The 20,007-nt window shown below is 49.4% G+C and overlaps 1 protein-coding gene across 1 annotated transcript in view; it reads left to right on the plus strand.

Annotated features, from left to right (window-relative positions):
* The first annotated feature begins 13,243 nt into the window (after positions 1–13,243).
* Positions 13,244–20,007, plus strand: part of CUNH8orf74 (chromosome unknown C8orf74 homolog) — a 28,255-nt gene continuing 21,491 nt past the window's right edge. The window contains exons 1-2 of the mRNA XM_026656349.1: positions 13,244–13,291; positions 14,499–14,691. Coding sequence (XP_026512134.1) covers positions 13,244–13,291; positions 14,499–14,691 — 241 coding nt within the window. The remainder of the gene's footprint in view (positions 13,292–14,498; positions 14,692–20,007) is intronic.

Below are 20,007 nucleotides of genomic sequence, written 5' to 3' on the forward strand. Positions count from 1 at the left end.
GTAGTGAAATCTCTTTGTCGTGAAAGTGCAACTTACAAATGTAGATTTTTTTTGTTATATAATTGCACTCAAAACAAAACAATGTAAAACTTCAGAGCCTACAAGTCCACTCAGTCCTACTTCTCGTTCAGCCAATCGCTCAGAGAAACAAGTTCGTTTACATTTACAGGAGATAATGCTGCCTGCTTCTTGTTTACAATGTCACCAGAAAGTGAGAACAGGCATTTGCATGGCACTTTTGTAGCCGGCATTGCAAGGTCTTTACGTGCCAGATATGCTAAACATTCGTATGCCCTTTCATGCTTCAGCCACCATTCGACAGGACAGGCTTCCATGCAGATGAAGCTCATTAAAAAAACAATGCGTTAATTTAATTTATGACCGAATTCCTTGGGGGAGAATTGTATGTCCCCTGCTCTGTATTACCCGCATTCAGCCATATATTTCATGTTATAGCAGTTTTGGATGATGACCCAGGACATGTTCGTTTTAAGAACACTTTCACTGCAGATTTCACAAAACACAAAGAAGGTACCAATGTGAGATTGCTAAAGATAGCTACAGCACTCGATCCAAGGTTTAAGAATCTGAAGTGCCTTCCAAAATCTGAGAGAGACGAGGTATGGAGCATGCTTTTATAAGTCTTAAAAGAGCAACACTCCGATGTGGAAACTACAGAACCCGAACCACCAAAAAAGAAAATCAACCTTCTGCTAGTGGCATCTGAGTCAGATAATGAAAATGAACATGTGTTGGGCCTGGTCTACACTACGACTTTAATTCGGATTTAGCTGCGTTAATCCGAATTAACCCTTCACCCGTCCACACTACAGAGCCAGTTAATTCGAATTAAAGGGCGCTTTAAATCGATTTCTGTACTCCACCTCGACGAACGGAGTAGCGTCAAAATCGATTTTGTTAATTCGAATTAGGGTTAGTGTGGCCGCACACCACCGAATTAATGTGATTAAAATAAATGGGGTAGTGTGGCCGCACACCACCGAATTAATGTGGTTAAAAACCGAATTAATGTGCTTAGTGTGGCCGCGCACAATCGAATTTATACAACCTGTTTCCCAAATTTGAATTATCTAAATTCGGATTAATCCTGTAGTGTAGACATACCCTTGGTCTGCTCTGCTTTGGATCATTATCGAGCAGACCCATCATCAGCATGGACACGTCCCCTGAAATGGTGGTTGAAGCATGAAGAGACATATGAATCTTTAGTGCATCTGGCACGTAAATATCTTGCAACGCCGGCTACAACAGTGTCATGAGAATTCCTGTTCTCACTTTCAGGTGATTTAAACAAGAAGCGGGCAGCATTGTCTCCTGCAAATATAAAAAGAAACTCGTTTGTCTGAGCAATTGGCTGACCAAGAAGTAGGACTGAGTGGACTTGCGGGCTCTAAAATTTTACATTGTTTTATTGTTGAATGCAGTTTCTTTTGTACATAAGTCTACATTTGTAAGTTCAACTTTCATGATAAAGAGATTGCACTACAGTACTTGTATGAGGTGAACTGAAATATACTATTTCTTTTGTTTTTTACAGTGCAAATACTTGTAATCAGAAATAAATATAAAGTGAGCACTGTACACTTTGTATTCAGTGTTGTAATTGAAATCAGTGTATTTGAAAATGTAGGAAACATCCACAAATATTTAAATAAATGGTATTTTATTATTGCTTAAGAGTGCGATTAATCGCGATTAATTTTTTTAATCGCTTGACAGCCCTAATCTTTAGTTAAAGACCATCTTCCTTTGACTATATAATGGATATGTGTAGATTTTAAAGGTGCATTTATTTACGCAACATCTTATTTCAGAGGGATGCAGAAATATCCCGTGTACAGAAGACACTAGTGCTGTATTACATGTGGATTAAGAATTCTCATACTAGATTATTAGTCCATCTAGTCCTGAATCCTGCTCAGTGCTTCAGAGGAAGGTATTAAATGCACACACTGCATTTAATTATGCAATCAGACATTTACAGGCTAGGAGCATTGTCTAGTGGTTACAGCAGGGGGGATGGAGTTTGGAGATTAGATTTCTATTTCTAGCTCTGGTATTGACTCAGCATGTGACGTCACACTAGTCACCGTACCTCCGATTCCCCATACATAAAATGGGAGTCATACTATGTAACAACTTTTTAAAGCACTTTGATATGCTTGAGTGAAAGCTGCTAGGCACATACAATCATTATTATTCGTAATGCACCAGAGTCTAGGTCCACCGTTATGGACCAGGACCCCATTGTGCTGGGTGCTGTACAAATGCAGAACAAAAAGACAGTCCTTGCTGCAAGGAGCTTACAATCCAATTGCAATGTATAATACCATAATATGGGCAAATGCCTTCTTGCCCTCCAGCCCTGCTGCAGATCAGTTTATGCCCTTAAATTCTTAAAGACCGAGTTGATTCTAAGTTACAGTAGTGACTACCGTGACTGCATTGACTTCAGTGGAGTTACCCTAGATTTACAGTGCTGTAACAGAGAGCAGTATCGGTTCCTGAATTATTTTCCTAGCTAGAGTAACTGCAGATGCTACTATTTTCAGATGTGTCCTATTAAAAAGTGCTCGCTAAAGGCCCAGTTCTCTCACCCTCACTCACATTGAGCAATCCTTTGCTCCAAGTGAAATTGTAGCCTATGCGAGTAGTCCCATTGGTTTTATTGGGACTACTCATGGAGTAAGGTTCTACTCAATGTGCATAACTATATCAGTCCAAAGTGATTTGTCTAAATAATAGACTTAGAGATTTAGGTTAGATATTAGGAAAAACTTTCTAACTCTAAGGGCAGTTAAACTCTGGAATAAGCTTCCAAGGGAGGTTGTGGAATCCCGGTCATTGTAGGTTTATAAGAACAGGTTGGACAAACGCCTGCCAAGGATGGTCTAGGTTTACTGAGGCTAGGTCTACACTACAGCGGGGGGTCGACCTAAGATACGCAACTTTAGCTACGTGAATACCGTAGCTGAAGTTGCGTATTTTAGGTCGACTTACCTGGCTGTGAGGACGGGGGAAAGTCGACCGCTGCCGCGCTGCCGTCGACTCCGCTGCCGCCTCTTGCCGCGGTGGATTTCCGGAGTCGACGGCAGAGCGATCAGGGATCGATTTTATCGCGTCTTCACTAGACGCGATAAGCCGATCCCAGAACATCGATTGCCTGCCGCCGGACCCTCCGGTAAGTGTAGATGTACCCTTAGTCCTGCCTGAGTGCAGGGGGCTGGACTTGACAACCTCTTGAGGTCCCTTCTAGCCCTACATTTCTGTGATACCCTGAAGCACAGGACCATGAGGATAATTGCGTAAATAGAGGTTTTTCTTTTATGTGTTGCCTTTTCATTGTTCTTGTTTGATGGCCTGGGATACACAGGAACATCTCAATGGCCTTTTCCATCCCTAGTTATTTGGTCTACCTCTGTTTTATTTCCTCTTGCTCTTCTCCTGGCCAAACTGAATTGCCCTATATTATATGGAATCTCTCTCCCCCCAGCCTCCCTCACCCCTCTGCACTCCATGGAGTCTGAAGCAGGTGTACAATGATATTCAGGATAATGGCATGTGTAATTGTAGGCAGGCGTTGTTTTAAGTCTCTTGAGGGATTGCTTGCTGATCAGCATGTGAAAGGAAGGGAATCCCTCAAGTTTTAGCCTGTATGGAGCGCGGGCTGTGTAAGTTAAAGCTGTACAAAATCAGCTTTACCTGATGCGGCGGATGGATCTTTTTTCGACTGGCATTTTTTCCAAAAGGAGATGACACGCCAAGTTGCTTGGAGTGGGGATTTCCAGTCCTTTTCTCCAGCCTTCTTCTGAGACCTTTAAATAGTTCAAGTATTACTATTATTAACGGCACTTTGCTGTTCTCTGCAGCCCATCTACCTGGAGATCTCAAAGCACTTCAAGGTATTAACAGAAGTTGACACACGACACCCCGGTGCAATAAGGAGGTATCATTATCCCCATTTTACATATGTGGAAAGAGAGGCTCAACATTCCACCATTTGCAAAGCCAGGTACAGAACCCACAAATCCAGACTCACGGTCCCCGTCTCTAACTCCTAGACAACACACCGTTCCTTAGTCTAAAGTAATCATTCTATTGGCTATAAGTGCTCTATAAGAGCTAAGGGCCAGATTTTCTGAGGCACAAAGGGCAATTTGGGGAGGGATAGCTGAGTGGTTTGAGCATTAGCCTTCTTCTAACCCCAGGGTTGTGAGTTCAATCCTTGAGGGGGCTGCTTAGGGATCTAGGGCAAAATCAGTACTTGGTCCTGTTAGTGAAGGCAGGGGGCTGGACTCAATGACTTTTCAGGGTCCCTTCCAGCTCTATGAGATAGGTATATCTCCATATATTATAATTAGAGATCTAGCTCCTATAATCTACCCCTAAGGATTATTGATTGTCAACTTTTTCTCACCCATTTTTATTTTAAAACCGAAACTGCCCAGCTTGACAGATCTAACAATGACGAGGGGATCAGAGTGCAAGGCTCATGTGAGCTTGGGCAAGTCTCTTACGCCTCAGTTCAGCGAAGCCCATAAGCACATGCTTAACTTTTGACACCAGCTTCAATCCCATTCAGGTCATGCTTTGCTGAAGTGGGAGCTTCGCCTCTCTGTACCTCAGTTCCCCCTCCGTGAAATGGGGATAATAGCACTGTCCTGCCTCACAGGATAAATCAGTGAATAGTTGAGATACTACAGTGACGGTGCCCGGTATTATAGATAGAGGTAGATGAATCTATCTTGACTTTGTTTCCTGGAGGAAGGTCTTACATTAAGGTGACCTACAAGCCTGTAAATTGTAAAATAATTGATAATAAATACATTGATTATAATAAAAAAGGAACACTTGAAAACTGTGCCATGAATGGGAAAATAAAACATGGAAACCATAGAAATGTAGGGCTGGAAGGAACCACAAGAGGTCATCTAATCTATTCCTCCACACTGAGGCAGGACCAAGTAAACCCAGACCATCCCTGACAGGTGTTCGTCTAACCTGTTCTTAAACCTTCAGTGATGGAGATTCCACAGCATCCCTAGGTAACCTGGTCTAGCGCTTAACTAGCCTTCAGTTAGAAATATTTTCCTAATATCTAACCTCAGTCTTCCTTGCTGCAGACTAATATGATTCTTGCTCTCAGTGGACATGGAAAACAATTGATTGCTGTCCTCTTTATAACAATCTTTTACATATTTGAAACCTGCTTTCATGTTCCCTCTCAGCCTTCTCTTCTCTTGATTACACAGGCCCGGTTCTTTCAAGCTTTCCCCATCGGTCATGTTTTCTAAATCTCGTCTCATTTTCATATATCATTACTTACTCAGGGCTCCATTGGCTGTCCCAGTGCTACCGTGGAGTTTGCCAGCATCCCTGATGATACAGAATGACGATTCTGGGATGACTTCAGCAAATGTGGAACTGGGTCAAAGACTTCATGGAATCTAGAAAGAATTCATTTAGGCTGGGACCCGGAGTAGTGGGCGGGCATAGGTTTCTCATTTAGGCTAATGTGCTGTTTGCTCCCCACAGCCCAGATAGAAAGGTGTTCACCATGTATCTTTGTGGTTAGCTTAGTTTTCATTTGCCAAAGCAGTGTCCAGAACTGAGCCAATTGCTTTTTTGGACTCCACATGTCTAAGGTAACAATTTGAGAATTTGTGAGGGGGTATACCAGACCTGCTGAGGCCCCCTGCTGGAGACCTCATGGTCCTGCCATACCCCGCCCCAAAAAGGGCAGTGGAGAGGGTCCTCCAAGCTGCCTAGAGTGGCTGTGTGGGACACAACCAATCAGGCCCAGTAGCCTAGTATAAGAAGAGCTGCAGGGCCAGAGGGAGTTCAGTTCTTTGCTGGAGTTGTAGGAGTGTGGCTGGCTGACGGGGCTACCGAACCCTGGACAGGGCAGTGCTGCCAGAAGCTGGGGAAAGTGAGAAGGAGCCTGAGCTGGTTGCTGGGACTCCATTAGGACCAGGGTGAAGACAGTGCGGGGCCATGGGCAAGTGGCCAGGGAATTAGAGGAGCTGTGCGACATTGTTAAAGGGACACAGCAGATGGCTGCGATCTGCAGGGTCCCTGGGCTGGGACCTGGAGTAGTGGGCGGGCCTAGGTTTCTCCCACCCCCCCATTAGTTACTGCAGGGAAAGTAGCCTGGACATTGAGGCACCCCAAAGGGGAAACTGAACTATGGTGGCCCAGCTGGAGAACTGTGGCCAGGAAGCCCCAAGAAGGCAAAGACGTTGTCTCCAGGGAGGGAGCCCTGGGGCGCTGCTCTATCCTGGACTAGGGACAAAAAGAGAGAGTGTGCAGGTGCTCGCACTCAGCCAAGGGGGCGCTCACGAGGGGCGAGTGCACCCCATTACAGAAATGTAAAATTTTGATCTCACATGACATTTTAGGTAGGCTGTATCTCAAGAACCTCTTGCTCAAATGACTCCAAACCTGGACCACGAACCTGACCCTGGACCTCCATGAGACATAGCAATTTTCAAGACAATCTGAGTAAATCTGCAGATTCTAGAGCAATTAGAAAAAGGCATTGTTAAACAGCAAGCTAGTCCCAATCTTAATTATAGTAGAGTTCCCATTCTGCTACAGTATCGGTTTCAAACTGACATTTGATTCATTGCCCAAATCTTTTTCCTTCATCGCATGTACACACAGCCTGGTTTGTTATTGTAGGGTTACTCAGAAGCGCTTTTTGCTTTGTTTTGTTTTTATGAACGTTGAAGCACCTGAAAGTGTGACCATGGAGTGGAATTCTGCCCTGACTTGCAGTCGTATAACTGAAATAAACAGGCCAAATTCTTCTCTGAGGCCTGGTCTATACTGGGGGGGGGGTCGATCTAAGATACGCAACTTCAGCTATGAGAATAGCGTAGCTGAAGTCGACGTATCGTAGATCGACTTAGAATCACTTAGTTCACGTTCTCGTGGCGCGGGATCGATGGCCACCGCTCCCCCGTCGACTCCGCTTCCACCTTTCACCATGGTGGAGTTCCAGAGTCGACGGCAGAGCAATCGGGGATCGATTTATCACGTCTACATTAGACGCGATAAATCGATCCCTGATAGATCGATCACTACCCACCGATCCGGTGGGTAGTGTAGACGTACCCTCAGACACACCAGTTTAAATCTGGAGTAACTCAGGTGACTTCACGGGACTTTCATGGAGTTGCTCTGGATTTACATGGGTGTAAGTGAGAGGAGAGTTTGGCCCTCTGACTTCAAGGCAATTGTGAGGGTGTAACTCCGGTCAGAGCTGGAACCGTGGACAGAGTGCAGGTGAAGTGATTACAGGGTGACCAGATAGTAACTGTGAAAAAACGGGATGGGGGTAGGCGGGTCATAGGCGCCTATATAAGAAAAAGTCCCAAAAAACAGGACTGTCCCTTTAAAAACGGGACATCTGGTCACCTTATTACAAGGGCATGACCAGGGCTGGCATTAGGGAAAATGGCATCCTGGGCAAACCCACTGCAACTTCAGCCCCTCCCCCGTCTGGGAGCTGGCCCAACCCGCCTGCCCCTTCTGCCGAGCCAGGACATAGCGTAAGCCATGGCGCCCTCCCTGATCACAGCGCCCTCGGAGGTCGCCCACGTTGCCCAGCTGTAAGGCCAGTCCTGAATGACTGATGGAATTTAGCACATGCTCCTGCTGTTTATCACAGGGATCTCACCCCTGCATCACTGAGAACCTATACGATAGCCTTTTAAAAAACAGCTAACTGGCCTGGCACAGTCAGGCCCACGGGCAACACATTTGTCTTGTCTCAGCCAACAGCCACTGAAGCAGACGCAACCAGAGTTAATGGAAGGGGCTCTAACCACAAGACTCAGATCGAGGTCTGAATTTCAAACCACCCAGAGCTTGGCGGTGTTTGAATAGTGGCAGGGGTGGGGGGGAGGTGTGTCTTGCTTGGGCTGTTATAGAGATAAGAGCCGTCCGTGAAATGGGGAGCCAGATTTTGAAACACCTTCCCCACCCAAAGTTTTGCCTGGGTCTCTCTCTGATGATGAGCAGAGGGTAGTTCTTTTACCACAGGTGAGAATCTGACCGGAACCCTTCCATGAACAGCAGCTCCCCAGGTGAGCCCACAGGCGAACTGCAGCCTGGCTGAGCTGTGCTGAGCTTATCTGATCTCTGCTGGAAGCTGCCCTCTTGCATATCTTGACAGGTTCATCTCAGCAGTTCAACACCCAGAGCCAGAGCGTGACTGCAGAAGCACAGCGCGTTATCGCTGCACAGCTTGAAAAAAACCTGCTACCCTGCTGTCTACACGGTGGGGCTAGCATCAGCTTCGGAGATTAGAATCTGGCCCTTTATTGGTAGGCAGCTAATGCACAGCCACCCTGAAGGCCTCATTCTCCTGCCTCCAACCTTCGCAGGCCGGTTTGTCTTCAGCGGCGTGAGGCTGACAGGTTTCAAAATCAGGCACCAGGTCACCTTATTCCTACTCATGTGCCGTCTCCCCTCTCAGAACAGAACGCAGGAGCCGGGGCCGGGTAGAGCGAGACAGAACACCACTTGCACATTTGCCTCTGCAGCTCTGGGTTCAAGCCACAAAAACTGTGGGCCGAGAGGGAGCATGGAGCAGAAATGTCCTTCCCTGGTAATAGCTTCCCCTGGCACCTGGCTGAAAGGCTGCTCCACAGACCCTGTGAGACAAGAATCACAGAGGTTGGGTGCAGGGTAGAACATGAGGGCCAGGGACACGTGTGCGGCACGGGGGGGGGTGTATACACCCCCACCCCCGGCTTAACAATGGGAACTATGTCTGCACTCCCACCTAGATTATCCTCAGGGATAATCTGCCTGGAACCAGGGGGCTCTGGAAACAGACATTGCCAGTTCTTGTGGCCACACAATAACGCTGCTTTGGTGGCAGTGTGCACCAGCTCAGCCATTGTCATGTGGATTCTGCAGAGCAGGGAGGCTTTGTGGGAAAGTGAATGCAGTCCTAACGGTGAGAGAATGCACAGGTTGCTGGGAGGCTACCCCGGGCTTTGATCCATTCTCCTGTACACAGTCACACACAGAGCATGCACAGGACGGGGAGGAATTGTGTGCAGAAGGCCCCTGCATTCTGAAGAACAATCCACCTGCCCCTGAGTTAGGAGCTCAGGATCTGGCCCCAGCCACAACAGCATATGGTGAGATATGCAACACAAGTCACTCTTCAAGCAGCAAAGCAGCCTTCTCCTGTGGCAAAGTGCTTGCAGACAGCATCATCCCTGTGGCTGGGGCTATTGCTGCATCTGACGTCAGTCACTGCTATTCCCAGGCTGTGTGAAAGCCCTGTCAGGTGCTTTGAATGCATTAACATATGCCTCTGCTGCCAGGTTTTGAATTTCCCCCTCATGATCCCTAATAAGAGATTCATAGATTCCAAGGCCGGAATGAACCACTGTGATCATCTAGTCCAGGGGTAGGCAACCTATGGGACACGTGCCGAAGGCGGCACGCAAGCTGATTTTCAGTGGCACTCGCACTGCCTGGGTCCTGGCCACCAGTCCAGGGGGCTCTGCATTTTAATTTAATTTTAAAAGAAGCTTCTTAAACATTTTAAAAACCTTATTTACTTTACATACAACAATAGTTTAGTTATATATTATAGACTTATAGAAAGAGACCTTCTAAAAACGTTAAAATGTATTACTGGCACACGAAACCTTAAATTAGAGTGAATAAATGAAGACTCGGCACATCACTTCTGAAAGGTTGCCGACCCCGATCTAGTCTGACCTCCAGTCTAACGCAGGCCAGAGAACTTCCCCACAATAAGGCCTAGAGCAGCTCTTTTAGAAAAACACCCAATCATGATTTAAAAACTGCATGTGATGAAGAATCTGCCACAACCCGTGGAAAATTGTCCCAATGGTTAATTACGCTCACTGTTAAACATTCACAACTTCTTTCCAGTCTGACTATGTCTAACTTCAACGTCCACTGACTGCATCATGTTACACCTTTCTCTGCAAGACTGAAGAGCCCATTATTAGATGTTATTTTTTGCCATGTAGATAATTAGGGAGTTGTGATGAAGAACCCCTTAACCTTGTCTTTGTTAAGCTAACTAGATTGAGCGCCTTGAGTCTATCACTGCAAGGCAGGTTTTCTAATCATTTTGTGGTTCTTCTCTGAACTCTCTCCAATTTATCAACATCCTTCTTCAATTGTGGGCACCAGAACTGGACACAGGATTCCACCAGTGCCAAATACAGAGGGAAAATAACCTCTATTTCTACTCAAGATCCCACCGTTTATGCATCCCAGGATCACACTAGCTCTTTTGGCCACAGCGTGACACTGGGAGCTCAAGTTCAGCTGCTTCCCAAGATAGAGTCCCCCCTCGTGTAAGTACAGCCCACGTTCTTTGTTCTCAGGTGTGCACATTTACGTTTAGCTGTATTCAATGGCTAGTGTTTGCTGCGCTCCAGCTCACCTCCACTGAAATCCTGATTAGCCAGAAGACCTAGGGCCTGAACAACGAAAGCACCAGGCATGTTTTACACATACACGGACACTCATGCCAGCAAATGCCCGGCATGTGGAGAAGTTAACACTTACAGCGTACCCCCGAGCACCCAGCTAGCGATGAAGACACTGATTTTATTCAGATAATAGGGAGTTTGGAGAACTGCCAGGGCAGGAATGGTAGTGCAGGGAGCCCTCCCCATTATTGCAGGGGCAAGGTGCCGGGGAAGGGTATGGTGCAGGCAGGGCAGAGCAGAGACCCCAACCAGGAGCCCCATGCAGCTCGGCTGTCACAGCCCCACTCCCTCCCTCCTGTGATAGCGGGGATGCAGAGGGCTCTCTCTGCTGCCCACAGCCGGTGACAGCCTATTCCTGCAGGCGCAGTAGGGTGGCCTCCCCCACAGCCGGGCGGTCTCTGCTCTATTATCCCAACCTCTGCATTATCCCGATGCATTCCTTGTCTCATACAGCTTCCAGCTGCCAACGTTCCCTCAGACCTGTCTGGGTGGGCATGCTGCCTTGCTTATCAGATGGGAACGAAAAGCACGCTGCAGCTCCACTTGGTTCAGACTCTGCTGTGTAGCCTCTCGACTGCAGATTCTCACTCTAACCTCAGCTCTTCTGCGGGGGTGAGTTGGGCTGCAGTCCAGGAATGGTACCAATGTTATTCTTCCCCAGACTAAAACACGTGGCTCTGCCTCTAGACATTTGTCACCACTGCAGCTGCTGAGTTGCATTGTTCTGATTTTCTTATCTACCCTTATCACAGACAGAAACCCTCAGTGTACCAGTTTATCTCCCTTGTATAGAAGCCTCAAACCCTTCCCTGCACTAGTTTTCTACACATAGTCTAGTGATTCCTGGTCTTCTTGCCTCAGCCGAATCTTCGAAATACATTTAGATTGTAATAATGTGAGTGCCCTCAGAGATGTGGGGCTGTTCAGTGGTGCTGGAACGAGGGGTGCTGGGGGTGCTTCCGCACCCTCTGGCTTGAAGTAGTAATCACAAACTGGTGTCCATCTTCAGCACCCCCACTATAAAAACTGTTCCAGTTGAGATTCTGCCCCTGGGAACAACACTGCTGGCCTATGTCAGCATTACATTTCCATCGAGGAAATGTTGGACAAACATAGGAAGAGGGTCTACAAAAATCCTTAGTGGGGCTCTGCTCTGTAAAGTGACCATCACATGCTTACTAAGAGAATCGTCTTCCTGGGTGTTTTACAGTCCAGGATCCGAGTAAGGACAAAGTTACTAATTTGTCCCGTTGGCTCTGCAGAGCCGATAATGCTATGGGGGAGTGAACTACGTTTTATCATCGTCTGGCTTCTGCATCAACAAAATTAACAGCATGCTGCGGGACAAGGAAGGATTTGGATAATGCGGCTGGTCAGATAATAGCGTTTCCGAAAATCAGGAGTATACTGTATATGACCCAGTGCCACATGTTTTCAACCCCCTGATGCAGATATACACAGTGGAGTGTGTGTATGAGGGAGAGAGAGAGACAGGATAATTCCCTCATGCTTCAGGCCATAAACCAGCCACAGACTCTTTGGTGGAGAGAGAAAGTGATTAGCAATCCCTGAGTTGCTCTCACAAATATTTGCATGTACTATTTGGAGCGGAGTCGGTGCAGATCCGATGGCAGAACGTGGCTCACCGGGAGGAGTTTGTGTGCATGCACGGCTGGTTGCGTATACCATGTCAGAGGTCAGGAAGGTGGTTAGCCCTTCAGGGATGCTTTACCTGGAACTCCAGGCCTAGTTCTCAATAGGAGAAAGATGTATGGAAAAAAACGGGAGGCAGTTAAGAGAAAGAGCAACAGACATGGCAAAGAGGCTGGAAGGGCCGAGTGATGAAGAAAGGGCCTGATCCAGAGTCCACTGAAAGCAGTGGGAGTCTTTCCATTGACTTGGGATCAGGCCCTAAAAGAGCTAAGTGCTAGATTGTGCGATTTGTCCCCATCCCTATGTGCAGGATGGCGCAGAGCCTCTCTGCTCACGGGGAAACGCTGGCACATTGTGCCCTCCTGGAGCTCCCGTGTGTGTGTGCTCCCTGCCCCAGGAGCCAATGCAGAGGGCTGGCAGGGCTAGGGCCTCATGTCCCCATTGCCATGACCCTTTTGGCAATTTTCTTGATGGCGGGAGGAGGGACTGAGCAGCCCATGCTCCTAAGGGCTGCTATTGCAATCCGCCCCGTTAGTGGGTCCAGGCAGAGAGGGCAGGCTTCTTCCACCCCAGCCTCCGCATGAGGACTGATCACAATCTGGCCATGAATCTGTATGTTCTGGCTACACAGTAATGGGGTGGGGTGGGCAAGGCCGGCTTTAGGAACTGTGGGAGTGCACAGCTGCTATGAAGCAGAGGTACTGGTCACAGCCGCGAAATGCAAATGGGTGTTGTAACAAAGAGGGCTGGAATGAAACAAAGGGAAGGACAATTTAGCGGCTGCCCACACTAAAGTCAATCCGTTTTTCTAGTGACCTCAGTGGCTGCATCCAATACCTGGAAAAGCTTCCTGGCAGCGAGATCTATTAGACTGCGCGATGGGGCGGGGGTAGCCGCTCCATCGGTTGGGACATTTAACAGCAAACTTGACACAACTCTAGGGAATCTGCTGTAGGGGAGAGTCCTGCCTGGGCTTGGATTGGCTCCTGGAACATTACCACCCAATGGAACTTTGCCGCCTTTGTGATTGTATAAGACAAGCCGCGCCCCCTTAGTAACGGGTTCTGATAAGGATGGCGGCCTTATCAGCAGAGGGGGTAAGGAGAGTCTGTCAGCTTCAGGTAAGGATAGCTGTCATTCATTCAGGTGTGTCAAAGCAGCCCGGAAATACTGAGAGGTCAGAGCCATTAGGTCAAATCCTACTCTAGGCAATACTGGTGGAAATTCCAAAGAACCTCATTGACACTAGTGGGAGCTACTCCAGATTTACCTCTCTGAGCTCAGAAGCTGGGTCTTTAACGCCACAGCCCAGCCGGGGCTCGGCGGAGTTAGCTCTGAACCTCAGCACAGCACCCAGCAGGTGTCTCTGTGATGCTGACAGTCCTTTCCCTCCGCCTCTTTCTGGCCCCCAGACCTGCTCTCTTTCTCTTCTTTTCACCTTCAGAATCAGATGAGGGTTTATACCCCCTCCCATTGCAATACTGAGTGAGGGGAACAAAAGGTTAGATCCCTGCACGCCACACCGTTACAAGGCCCACACCTCCTTCTAAGCATCTGGGAATTAGAAGTGTTGCTGAAATGGCCTATATCAGCTCTGGGAAGCTTATGGCTGGCCATTGTATACCTGGCCTCAAACCAAAGGGCAGTTTATGGCAGGTAGAACTGAGACGACAGAAGAGGAAATACGCGGATCCTGCCCTTCGCTCCCACTGGGCACTCAGCACCCCGCAGGGTTCGGCCCCATGGATTTGACTCCCACAAAGACACTGGGCTGCAGCCTGTTGCTGGATGGCTGCAGTGATGCGGCAAATCTCTCCTGCTGCAGGACCAACCCTATAAGGGTCAGGAAGGAACTTTGCCGTTTCCATGATTGCGCCTTTAGACATATTCCTGAGCAAGGAGTGGGGTGGAAGCTGCACCAACCCAGGAATCGCCTTGAGGCACAATTCCCTCCCCACGCCAGAGAGAAAGTACCTCACAGTGACTTGAAAGCGTGCTTGTACCAGGCCGGCTACTCCGACCTACTACGGGGGGATGCGGGTTGGAGCCAAGGCTCTACCCAATTTCCCTCCCAGCCACACCTATCCACAGAGAAGAGGCTGTGAGCCGCACCAGACCGCGACCTGAAACCCAGCTAGGCCAAGCAAGGGTCGGAGGGGACATGGGGGTGGGTGGCTGTGACTCCCCCACTTGGCCCAGTAAAGCCCCCAGTCACTTTCTGAGAGCTGCTTGCTCCCCTCTGATGTGGGATATCAGACATGACAGACCAAGCAAGTGCCTGCATCCCCCGCCACTCCCCCGCCACTTGCGTTTATGTCTCTGTGCCAGAGGGAAGAAGGGCGCCAGTGCCTGCGAGAGCTCCTGCGATGGGAGGAGTTTGATGACGTGAGGGATCTGAGGCGCAGCATAGAGCTCGACAGTCTTTACAGCAGCATTGTGTTCGCCATGGAGAAAGGGCTCTCCTGGCCTGCAGTCGTGGAAGCGGGAAAGCTCGCGGAAGAGCTGCTGAACGAAACCAAAGGTGCGTCCTAGCGATGGGAACTGCCTCCAGCTTCCTGCTTCTCCTGTCTGTCTCTCCCCGGTGTAAATCAGAAGCATGGAAGGCAGTGCTGTTACACTGGGGTGAAACTGGTGCAAGGAGAATCAAGCCCTAAATGTTTGGGGGGAGGGGGTTAATATTTGGTGGGTCAGTTGTCCCCATGCAGCCCTCTGGTGACGAGACTTGAACACAGGGTTCCAGGAGAGGGTTCCACTGGACTCGCATTTCTTGAGCTTTGCACAGAGATGCTTTTGCATAGAGATGGTTTTGGCAGAGTCTCTCCAAGACAACGTGCACATGATGACTATGGTGGTGCTGACTTTTGGAGAAAACGAGGCTGTCGTCCAGGTAAATGATGACAAATTAGTCCAGCATGTCCCTAAAGGTGTTATTTATGAAATGCTGGAAGGTCACCAGGGCACTGCACAACCCAAACAGCATGACCAAATATTCAAAGTGACCACAGCTGGTACGGAACGTGATCTTCCATTCCTCTCCTTCTCAGATCCTCCCCAGGTTATAAGCTCCATGGAGGTCCAAATTTGTGAAGACCTTGACAGAAAGGAGTCTTTTGAATAGGTCATTAATAAATGTTAAGGGGAACTGGTTCGGATTATAATCTTGTTCAGAGTTTGGTAGTCCACACAAGGCCAGAGGAAGCCTTCTTTCTTTGCCATGAAGAAGCTCAAGTTCCCGGCTTGAGACGTGGAGGGGTGAATGAACCCTGCAGGTTTTCCTTGAGATACCTACTGGGTGCCTGTAGTTCCGATTCAGAGAGGGAGTAAATCACCCGAAGGGAACCTCTGCCTCCAGCTGGAGGCCAGCATGGCAGTGCCAGGGTGGTAGGGTGTCTGCTTTCTTTTTGTCAAACATGTTGGCAGAGTGATGATATTTAACAGGAATCCCTAGAGCTTTTGGGAGGGGAAGGGGGGGGTCATGGGGCTTGCCAGGGTCACCTTTGGATCCCCTCTTTGCCGCTCTGAATTCTCTGGATTCAAGTAAGCTGCAAAGGGCTGGTGGTCCCTTGTCAGCTCTTGGGAAACAGGATTGCTGCCTGATTGCCACTGGATGCATGGATCAAGGGCAATGAGCCAGGGGATGACAATGACAACTGATGAATTTGGTGCACAAATTAGCGCAAACTGGAGGATTTCAAAGGGTAGTTACCTCTAAGGGCGCTGTCTTGTGGGTGACCGGTTCTGGCAGAAGGAGTGACTCATCCATGGACTCCGCTAACTCAGGAGGGTCCTTGCACTGGGTGGGGATCTTGTGTGCTACTGCTTGGCTGAACTCCAGATCCATGAAGTTGCCTGAGGCACCCAAGTCCACCAGCGATTCTAGGTTGGTATCAGGCATCACAGGGTGCCGGAGAGGGAGTTGGAGATGTGTTGGATGCTGATTGGCCATCACCAGGGTACTGGCAGACAAGTGTTGGTATGGACTGTTGGGGAGAGGAGACCAGCAGGGCTGGGGCTTGGCATTTCCTGATGAGGGCACAGATCGGATCTTGGCATGGAAGCTCAATGCAGTCTCCTGGTTCCCCACAATATAGACACAGGCCTGATGCCTGGTGTCAATATTTCTCTATGTGGGGGAGGCAGGGCCAAACCTGATCGACTTGCATGGGTTTGGGCGATGGAGAAGGGACTGATATGGAGGGGGGCCAGACCGGCAGGACTGGCAGGAGCCAGAAGGCCCATCTTTTTTCTTGGCGGCGTTTAGTCAGGCTATTGTCAATCTTGATGCTTAGCTCAGCGAAGATATCCAGGCCAGACGGGGATTCCACCCAGGCCCGTTCATCTTTAAGATCATTGTTCAGGCGGAGCCAGAAATGATAACACTGGGCAGCCTCGTTCCACTCAGTGTCTGCTACCGAGCGTTGGAACGCCGCTGCATATTTAGCAGCTGGCTGGCCTCCCTGCCGCAAGGCCTGAAGTGCGGCTTTGGCTGGACGCTTGCAACTCCGGTCATCGAAATCACTTCCACAGCTCAAACAAAGTCCTCAAATTGTCCCCGAAGCCGGCTTGATTTTCCCAGGCGTGGAAACACCCCCGTCAGGGCCACCCCCATAAGCAGGCTGATAATCAGTCCTGCTTGGGCTTGGTCAGTGGGGCATGCCTGCGGGCGGAGCAGAAATAGGAGCCGACACTGATTTAGGAACCCCCAACATTTGTTGCAATCACTATTGAACTTGTCAGGCACAGGGAGCAGGGGTCCGCACTGCAGTCAGCACGAGTTGAGCTTGCAGGCCCATGTTCTGCGCTTGCAGGGTGGCACCCTGAGCCTGCAAGGTCTGTAGGGGTCCCACTCGCTCCATCAGAGAGATACTGGCCTTTGTGTTAGCTCTAGTTCCCTTATTATTTGTGTTTTCTTTTGGGGCTGCTCACACTGTCAGAGACCAGGATGTGGGCAGTCGCGCCAAGTGGTTGGAGCAGGAATTGGTAGCCAGGAATAGGAACCGAGGGTCAAGCCAGGATCAAAGGCCAGATGCCAGAGCCAAGGGGGAGAGCTGAAGCCAGGAATGGGAGCTGAAGGTCAGTCAGGTTATCTGGAGCAAGGTAGGAGCAGGGCTGGGCCCAAGGCAGGTGCTATCGCAGCCATGGGCCGAATGCTTTGAGCAGCCTCCGAACTGCTGCTGCTGGGCTTAAGAGCTGGTCTGCTGACTCCTCCCACCATTCAGGCAGTGTGGCCAAGGCTGGAACGAGGCCAAGAACAAGCAGACGCAGGGCCTACTGCAGCCTTGTGCTTTGTGCAGCCAGTGCCCTGCTGATCTAAAGAGCAGGTCCACTGATCCCCCTCAGCCAATCGGGGGTTTGGCCAATCAAGCAGCTCAGGTGGGGCCCAGCTGAACTCATTAGGCTGCCTCTGATTAACAAGCTAGCTGCGGGTCCTTACTCCTGCCACACAGGCGCAAACCACTAGTGTAAACGTCACCTGACTAGTTTTCTTCCCACACAAGTGTCTAGATTTGGCACTGGCCCCCTCTGGTGGCCTTTGGCAAGTCACCTAACTTCCCTGTCTCTGAGTCCCCCTCTGGAAAACAGGGATATTGACCGAACAAGAGGAGTGAAGATTAATCAGATAATGGTTCCATTCGGTCCCATCGTTTACACGGGTGTAACCCCACTGGGGTCCCCTCCGGGATCACCAGCATTGCACTGGTGTAACTGAGGGGAAAATTTACCCCAGTGCCATGTTAGGGCCTGATCCATCATCCACCAAAGACAATGAGTCTTTACAACGGGCCTCAGCTTGGACCTCTAGAACCTGATCCTATAAGGCACCCTGAACCGCCATTGACATCAGCGTGCTCCAAGAGCATTCAGCTCTTGGCAGGATCAAGCCCCGTTGTCACCTGTCAATCCCATCCATTGCTTGCCTTGCTTTTAACATGCAAATGCATGTGTTTCAGGCATAGCTTTCACCTGAGCTCCTTTGCCCTGGAAGGTGCACGGTGCCTCTTGCTACATGCATTATTTTGGTGACCTTAACATCATCCTCCGCAGGTTTGTGTAATTTTTTTTTTTTTGCCCCCACTTTGCTGCCAAGAAACAAATTAGAGCGAATACTGTCCTTGTTTGCTTATGAGATAATACATTCAGTTCACACCATTTAGGCGTGTCGTTGTGTTTATTTAGCACAAGATTTAAGCAGAGATGGACTCGGGCCAAAAAGTTTGGATCCGGATCTCATTTGAACTTTCTCAAATCCTTTCTTTATATCTGGGGTTTCAGGGTTGAATTCCACCCCCTTTAGTTCTAGGGCTTGTCCTACGCTCGTCCACGCAAAGGATGAGTGATCTCCCCCCCACACACACACTTCCCACTCTAGAGGCTGTACAGGGCCAGATTCTCCTCACACAACTGATTTTATACCAGTCTTAGTCTCCTGACTTCAGCCGAGTTGCTTCTGATTCACATCAGCATACATGAGAGGGGGAATCAGATCTAGAATAAGCTGAGAGGTGCAGGCGTCAGATCCCTTCCTCCTTCATGTCCCTTTAATGAAGAGCAGCAGATGAAGGAAGGAACGGATGGTAACAGGGGCGTCAGAAGGGGGGACAGGGGGCTATGCCCCCCCCCTTTTTACCAGCTGTAAGGGTGAGTGACGGGGGGAGGGGGCGGAGAGGAGTGAGTGGGGGGCGGGGTCTTGGGGGGGAAGAGGCGGCACCGGGGCAGGCCCTCGGGGGAAGGGGCGGCGCAGAGGCGGGGCCTTGACTGGAAGTGCAACACAGGGGTTGGGCCACAGTTCAGGCATCAGTGCCCCCCCCCCACACACACACACACACTTTTAGGGAGCTTCCAGTGCTCCTGGGCAGTAAAGCCACAGTGACATAGTTAGACAGGCCGTCATTACGCAACAGTCAGACAAAGGGACAGTTTTCCTACCTTCCATTCTGGGAAGCACAGGGGTAAGGGTCTGGGGAGGGGGCATCTAACCATCATGGGGCACCTGGGTGTTTCACCTCACATCCCAGTCACTTATAGTCCCTCTCTTCTCCGGGCAAGGTGATCAGAGCCACCCACGTGCCTTGGGATGAAAGAGAGAGCAGAGCTCCCTCGGGGATGCCTGGATAGGATACAAACCTACCAGCTACAAAGCGTGGCTGTTGCGTTCCCTGCTTCGCAATGTTGGGCATTAGCATGTTTACGCTTTTAATGCACTCACTAAATAACTGCCCGTTTGTATGACTGACCGTAAAGCCGATGCCTCTGGGTGTATGGCATTTAGGGCCTACGTGGTGCTGAGTACCACCTCCAAGGAGCCGAGCAGCCTCCTCCGCCAATGAGCAAATGGGAGCTGAGGGTGCGCTGCACGTCCCCATATCTGGCCTGTGACGGGTGAGTCGGTGAGGATGGGGACAATCGGAGATTGCTAGCTGTTTACTTATGAGCTAATCACGCTGGTGCACATAGTTTGAGGTGGGTCATGTTTGCATAATGCTGGTTTCGAAGGCCTCACTGTTGTTGCCATAGTAGCCAACTTGTTTGCACTACACGTTTATTCTGCACATTCGCTCTGGGCTTGAAGAAAGTTCTGCAGGCCACTCGGGTTTGGGCTTTTGGGGTAGCACAGTGTGAAGGACAGCCTAGCAAAACCATGTCACATAGAAGGTGAAATTCACCTTGTGCCAGGGACCAGTTCCAGGCCTATGCACTCCTTGCAACCCACATATGCCGAGAGCTTACGTGGGATTTAAGAACTGTATAGGCCAGTTCTGATTCCTCTGTGTATGCGTGAATTTTATTATTTGTATTACTATAGCACCTACGAGTCCCCATTACGGACCAGGACCCC

This window comes from Terrapene carolina, unplaced genomic scaffold (assembly GCF_002925995.2).
Source record: "Terrapene carolina triunguis isolate 2854851 unplaced genomic scaffold, T_m_triunguis-2.0 Scaffold228, whole genome shotgun sequence".
Taxonomy (NCBI): domain Eukaryota; kingdom Metazoa; phylum Chordata; order Testudines; family Emydidae; genus Terrapene; species Terrapene triunguis.